At 28.8% G+C, this 6,932-nt stretch overlaps 1 protein-coding gene across 1 annotated transcript; it reads right to left on the bottom strand.

The window, feature by feature from the left end:
• Nucleotides 1-1,359: 1,359 nt before the first annotated feature.
• LOC150031540 (GDSL esterase/lipase At5g03980-like) lies at nt 1,360-2,875 on the bottom strand. Its single transcript, XM_090308882.1, has 5 exons — nt 2,617-2,875; nt 2,288-2,500; nt 2,030-2,178; nt 1,660-1,933; nt 1,360-1,577 (listed from the first exon to the last, which is right to left on the bottom strand). Exons 1-5 carry the CDS (start codon nt 2,867-2,869, stop codon nt 1,360-1,362), a joined length of 1,107 nt encoding a protein of 368 aa, XP_090165008.1. The 5' UTR covers nt 2,870-2,875.
• Nucleotides 2,876-6,932: the final 4,057 nt, after the last annotated feature.

The following is a 6,932-nucleotide window of genomic DNA, read 5'->3' on the forward strand; positions in this document are numbered from 1 at the left end:
TCTTATTTTAAAGTATTAAATTGAAACTAAATATTCATGAAATCTCTTACAATGTTTGGAAAATCTAAAAGCTAATAGGCTATTGCTTTTAAAATAGACATGAAATTAACATGTTTCTAAAAGTGATTTTAACATATTTAATCAAATCTGTTTTACCAAATGTAAAAAATGTTAAAAAAATTTTGTGGTCAATTCCATCCGTGAAAGTAATCCCAAACGCACGCTAAGTGGGGTTAAATGCATGATTGATTGATTTGATTTAAGCCTAAGATTGAAATTAACAATTGAATGAGACTATCTAGCTTGAATTGGAAACCTTGGTAAGATTTTGTTTCAATCTTAACATGTTTTATCATTTACTTTTCTTATTTAGTCAATCTAAACTTCCCTTATTTTATTTATTTATTTTGTAAATTTACCTTAAAAGAATTCAGTTTAGCTTCTTATTATTCGACTTAATCCACTAATAAGTAATAAGTATATTGTTGCTCATGCAAGTATTTAGTTGTATATCAATTTTATAAATTTCATTTGATTAAGGGTCTCAACAACCATGCCCTCACCAAATACCGAATTCTTAACCAATTTCTTAAGAAAAAAAATTATTTATTTATTTTAGTTTTCTATAAACTTAGGCTTAATTAGATTTCAATAATATCCCAAAAAAGTAGAGAAAAAAAAAAAGACAAAGTAATATTTTTTAGTACTAAATTTCAAATAAAAATCAAAATTACTAAGGCCCTGTTTGGTAACCAATTTCAATTTTTGATTTTTTTTTAAAAAAATTAAACCTATTTTCTCTCATTTTCGTAGAATGGTTTGCAACTTTTTTAAGTACAATAGTTGGATTCTTAGCAAAAAAAAATTAAAAAAAAAAAAAAATTATTTAAAACAATTTTTTAGTCTTCAAAATTTGGCTTGGTTTCTAAAAAGATGACTAGATAGTAGATAACAAGTCAACAAATTTAAAGGTAGAAGAGATGTTTGTAGGCTTAATTTCCAAAAACTAAAAATAAAAAAACCAAATTGTTACCAAACAGGGCCTAAAAGTACTAAAAGTACTGTTTGATAATTATATACTACTTACCAATTATATAACTTAATTACAACTATTATTCTAACTTTGAGAAACTTTAATCTTTCATTTAATTACCATAATTAATCTTCCATATGCATTGTCATGTTATAAATTGGTCGAATTGAGCAATTGCGAGGACATTGGTTGAGTTTCGTATATATTGGGTTAAAAAAGAAAATTAATATAAGATATAGCATTTTAATTATAGGAAGCTAAAAAGAATATGAATGCTTTATTAATAAAATTTCATAATAAAGTAAAAAACCACCATAAAAAAATATTTAAACAATACAATGCAATTTTGGAAAAATGTCATGGATGAGCCAATGTGCCATGAACTTGTAAGTCTTTTGTGTCAAATGGACTCCATCCCAACTAATATGTTCATTAGGATTTGGGCAAACTTGTACTCCAGGTAGACCACACATTTGCATGAGGTTAAAGTTGTAATCTCCTCCAATCCCACAACATGATTTTTGCAAAGAACCTTCATCAAATCCTAGAAGCATTAAAAATTTGAGAAATGTTTTAATCTTTTGTATGTTAAGAAGATGATATAAGAGTAAGGAGAAAAAAATTACCTAGAACAAAAGCATGACGAATAATCCATAAAAATGCATTGTAATAGTCACCATATACGATAATAGTATGTGGATTCTCTTTTTTTAGTACTTCAATAGTTTGCTTGATTTGATCATTATGATAGCTTGCCAAACTATTCAAATCCTTTAAACAATGGAGTTCATCGTAAGCAGATGTGTCATTGGTTTGGAATCCAGTGAGATAGACGGGGAAGCATCCAATTGGAAAGTTTCCAGGAACAATAACTCGAGTAGCACCATAGCTTATAACTTTCTACAAATATTACAAACAAAAGAAACGTAAGTAAATAAACTTCTCATTCATATGAGTAACCAAAAAAAATATGATCTATTCTAGACAAAAATTTACCTCAACAGCAGTCTTTATGGTTTGAACAACATTTGGCACCATGTCTTTTGCCTCTTGTATAGTTTTGCCTTGAAATAGTGCGTAGTTATAGTCATTGCCACCGATCTCACCCACCAAGAACAATGCACTCCTTAATTTCTCATTGCAATCTACACAACATATAAATATGAAATTGTCAATATCAAAATGTAAAATGTAGAAAATACTAAAAAACAATGAGTGTATGTATAAAACTAAAGTACAAGGGTAATTAATTACCTCTTTGATTGTGACAAACAGAGTTGAAATGAGAGAACATCCAATCAAGTTGATGATCGAGAGAAGAGTTAGTCACTGGAGATAAAATTTTCTTCATAGAAAGATAATCAGAAGGCAAAGCTGTAGAACCGGCCACTGCAAAGTTGACTCCATGATTCATCAAAGCATCTTTATTCAAATAAGGACTCACCAAAGGAAGTCCAGCATTTAAAGCTACAGATAGATTTGACCATTAGATATTGTTACTATTAGATGTGAATTATCTTGGAGTTATAGAATGAATTAGTGAATGAAAAATTAGAATGTATAAGGTTAAAAATAATTGTTACCAAAGAAATCAAGCATCAGTAGACCGTTGGAGCATCGACCGGTGGGATTGTTGAAGAATGATTGACCATAAGGAAGATGAGAAAATGGAGTGTTAGGATTTTCGCGAATGAGATTTCCAGTGTCGGAGATTGAATCACCAAGTTGGTATATAGCGTCGAACATGCAAGCTTTCAGTGGATGAGCTTTGGATGAACCAAAAACAAGAAGAAGAAGAAAGAAAAGAGAGAGGGAAATTTTGGTTGAAACCGCCATCAGTGAAAGCTTTGTGTGTTTTGAGAAGTTTAGGAATGGAGTGCTAATTTCAATAGTGAATATTATAGTTCATATTTTCTCCCAATGCTTTTTGGTATTTTGATTTCAGATTTGTTACCTAATCCTTCAAGGATGTGAAGGAAGTTCCAAAATATCCCTATATTTATTATAATAAAAGTTAAAAAGATAGTGTGTTTTTTTAAATAAAATTTAAAGCTTATTCATAGATATTATTCTAAATTATAAAATACTAAAATGATTAATGCTTGAATTTATCTATATGAGTTTATAACTTTAGTTGTTAACAATATTTTTTAGAAGATTATCTTTTTATCATTTTTCGATCCGGTTTTATTTTAATAGATTATAAAATCTTTATTCCAATGTAATTAAATCTAATATTTTACTTTTGATCATTGATAAATTAATAGATCTACTCAATTTAGTCAAATTATATTTGTGTAGACATATTTGTTAAACAAAATAAACTAAACTTTTGTAGATATAAATACATTTGAATTTTCTTTTTATGTATTATCATTGAACATAGGAGATGGATAAAATAAAATACAAAACTCAATATCTTTTTAGATATATACCAAAAGAATAACAAATTTCAAAAGAAAAGCATTTACATCAAAGGAAAATTAAATATGAAACTAAAATTATCTTTTTAAGATAAGATAATGACGAAGCTAATGTTTATATTATTTCAAAGTTAATAAATTAGTTGTAATAAAATTATTGTTTTTTCCAAACCCTAAAAAGAATTTGAAAATTCAAAACTTTAATTTTTGAAAACGGACTTAGAAGAAATTGGACTTATAAATAACTTTGTGGCCATTATTTTCTTATAATTTTTATCTATTCTTTTAAAAATTTGTGACATATCTATTATTTTTTTTAAATAAAATTTTGTAATAATTATATGTTAGTTATGATATATACATATATATATATATATATATATATATATATATTTGATTTAGATTATTTGATTATCATATTAGTTTTAAATTTTTCCATGAGAAACCCTAATGTCTTATTTTCATTTGCAGATTTGGAATGGTATTTTTCTATTTTCAAACAAAAATATTACTTTTTTATAAAGATTAAAAACCCTAAAATATTACCATTTTCCTTAAGCATATGAGCTACATATAAATCGCTGTGTATTTACAATAAATTTGAAAAAAAAAAAAGAAATTGCATTAAAATAACTCAATTTGAAGAGGGGCATACATTATTGCATAACGTTGAGAATGAATGCCTAATTAAAATATTTAAAAAAAATTAAGAACGGAAGAATGAAAATGGGATTGTTTTAATATAGACATGAAACGAATGAGAAATTATATTTAATTAGTATATATATAGATAGATAGATACATCTTTATAATTTAAAAGCAATTGAATAAAAATATTTAAGCGACAAAAAGTATAATGACTAAATAAAAAATAAGTTGTTTTTTAACGTTTATTACTCAAATTATCTAATATATTCCTATAACCCTCAACTACAATAAAAAAATTTAAAAAAATTCAAATTTAAAATTAAAAAAAAAAAACGAAACCAAACCAAACTATCATTTTAACTTTTATTCAAACGACTTGATGCACATTTTTCCTATTCGTACATAAAAAAATAAACCTTTTTATTGTGTTTTTGTTTTGAAACAATATCATCAATGTCATTTCAAAAAATTTTTTTTTTTTGATATTTTCCAAAAAAAGAATTTATGTATTAGGTATATAACACTAATTACACTTTCATTTGAAGAAATAACAAACCAAGAAATTCTCTTGAAATATAGCAAATTTCGTGATCCACACGTGGATTGGTTTTTCGTTAATCCTAAAATACCTTCACCAGCCTTTTTAATTCCAATGTAATTAATTCTTTCTCTTTTTCTTAATTAACTATGATTAATTTTTATCAAATTTATAATGGAGACGGTTTCCTTCGTGATTTTACACCCGAAAACTAATGCCTCTTTCATGCGAAAATTTGACATAAATTAATGATTAATTTGAAAATTAAAAGAAAAAAAAAAAATGAAATTTGTATCTCACACAACCTTCTATCTTCAACAATGTTTAAATTTTTCCAATCATTTATGACTTCTTATATTTATATTATACTTTCTCTTAATCCTAACTAAATCATCTGTTTTTAAAATAATTTTTATGATTATCTTATTTTGAATTTTCAAATATCATATTATATTAGATTTCCTAATTGACTTTTTATATTTATATTAGATTTTTTGTTAATCATAACTAAATCATACATTTTTAGATTGTTTTTATGTAATATTATCTTTATTATAATTTTTTTAAGCGTGAAATATTACAAATCATCTTATTTTTATTAATTAGTCTTATTTATTGAACCATATTGTTTTTTGTTTTAAAGATTCTGTTGGGGAGAATAGCAAAACAGAAACTTCATCAAATTTATAGTAAATGCACTCTCATTCACTTGTTCCCACTTTTCTTTAACCCTAAAATGCCCTCACTTTTCTTTAACCCAAAAATGCCCTTTGTTGAATGAGAAATTTCGACGAATCACGAGTCGCCACATCATCATTGAAAACCCAAGCCTATTGGAAAAATTATAAGTTTGATTGAGCCTAGTAATTAAAGTCGCTCGGGCCTAACCCAATTCAAACCCATGGTGAAATTTGGGCTAAATTAAAGATTAAGCTCAAGCTCAGTATTTCGGCCCACCAACAAATGGGCCCAAGCTCAACTTTAGCCCAAACCCAATTTTGGACCAGTAAAGTAATTAGGCTCAAGCCCATGTAAGGGTCATGAGAAATCTCTATAAATAGAGGCATTATCTCTCCATTTGGGAGGGGGTGAGAAGAATTATAGGCAAAAGCTCTCTGAAGATCTGAATCTCTAGGAATCTGAAGAACATAACTCCTCCAAAGCTTTGAAGATCAGAAGTCACTAAAGCTCTGAAAACATATCAAAGCTCTAAAGATAAGAAGTCACTAAAGCTTTGAAGATCAGAAGAGATACTAAAGCTCTGAAGACCAGAAGATATATTAAAGCTCTGAAGATTTAAGCTCCCAAAATTCAAGACTCGGGCTCTCAAGTGCTGAAGACCGAAGCTTCCCATCAAGCTTCGAAGACTGAAGTTCTCAAATTTTGAAGAACTGAAGAAAGATCTGAACTATTTGAAACTTTGATATAGAAGATTTCAACAAAACCCGTATCTTCACAACCACAAGCTGAAGATTCAATCTCCTCAAACCCAAAAGTCAAGCCCAAGCCCACCTGTGAACTCTATAAATAGGGAAGCTATCCTCATTTGGAGGGATCGGGATTCTAAATTCCAAATAGCAAGAGAATTCTCCCAACAACTCGGAGGACTCCTAAAGCTTACCACACACCTGAAGACTGAAGTCCTTCGGAGATAAAAGCATTCTTTATCCAAGACTTCAACTCCAAGATCATCACGCGTTTCGCTTCTTCAAATGTACGCATTCACTGAAAGAGATCAGAGGATCAAGTACTAGAGATTCGAACCACATCGCATCAAATCAACATCAACATCAACACCAACTCAAAGTTCAACTCTACGAAAAAAGTTTCTTCGGAAGATCATCAAGCCCAAAGGCCGATCATCCCCAAAAGCCGATCATCCAAGAAGATCAATAAGTCCCAAAGGTCGATCACAAAAAGGACCAATAAGCCCAAAGGCCGATCATCCAAGAAGATCAATAAACTCAAAGGCCAATCATCCAAATCAACAAGCCCAAAGGTCGATCATTGAAGAAGTTCAACAAGCCTAGAGGCCAATCATCCAAGAAATCCTCAAGCCCAAAGGCCGATCATCCAAGAAGATCATCAAGCCCAAAGGTCGATCAATCAATAAGCCCAAAGGCCGATCGTCCAAGAAGATCATCAAGCCCAAAGGTCGATCATCCAAGAAGATCAACAAGCCCAAAGGTTGATCATCAAGTCCAAAGGCCGATCATTCAAGAAGATCAACCAGCTTAAAGACTATAATTTATTTTGAGAGCATCAAAATATTATGTATTAGAAATTGTAT

Source organism: Benincasa hispida, unplaced genomic scaffold (assembly GCF_027475165.1).
Source record: "Benincasa hispida cultivar pf3 unplaced genomic scaffold, pf3_genome.v1.1 HicScf116, whole genome shotgun sequence".
Lineage (NCBI taxonomy): Eukaryota > Viridiplantae > Streptophyta > Magnoliopsida > Cucurbitales > Cucurbitaceae > Benincasa > Benincasa hispida.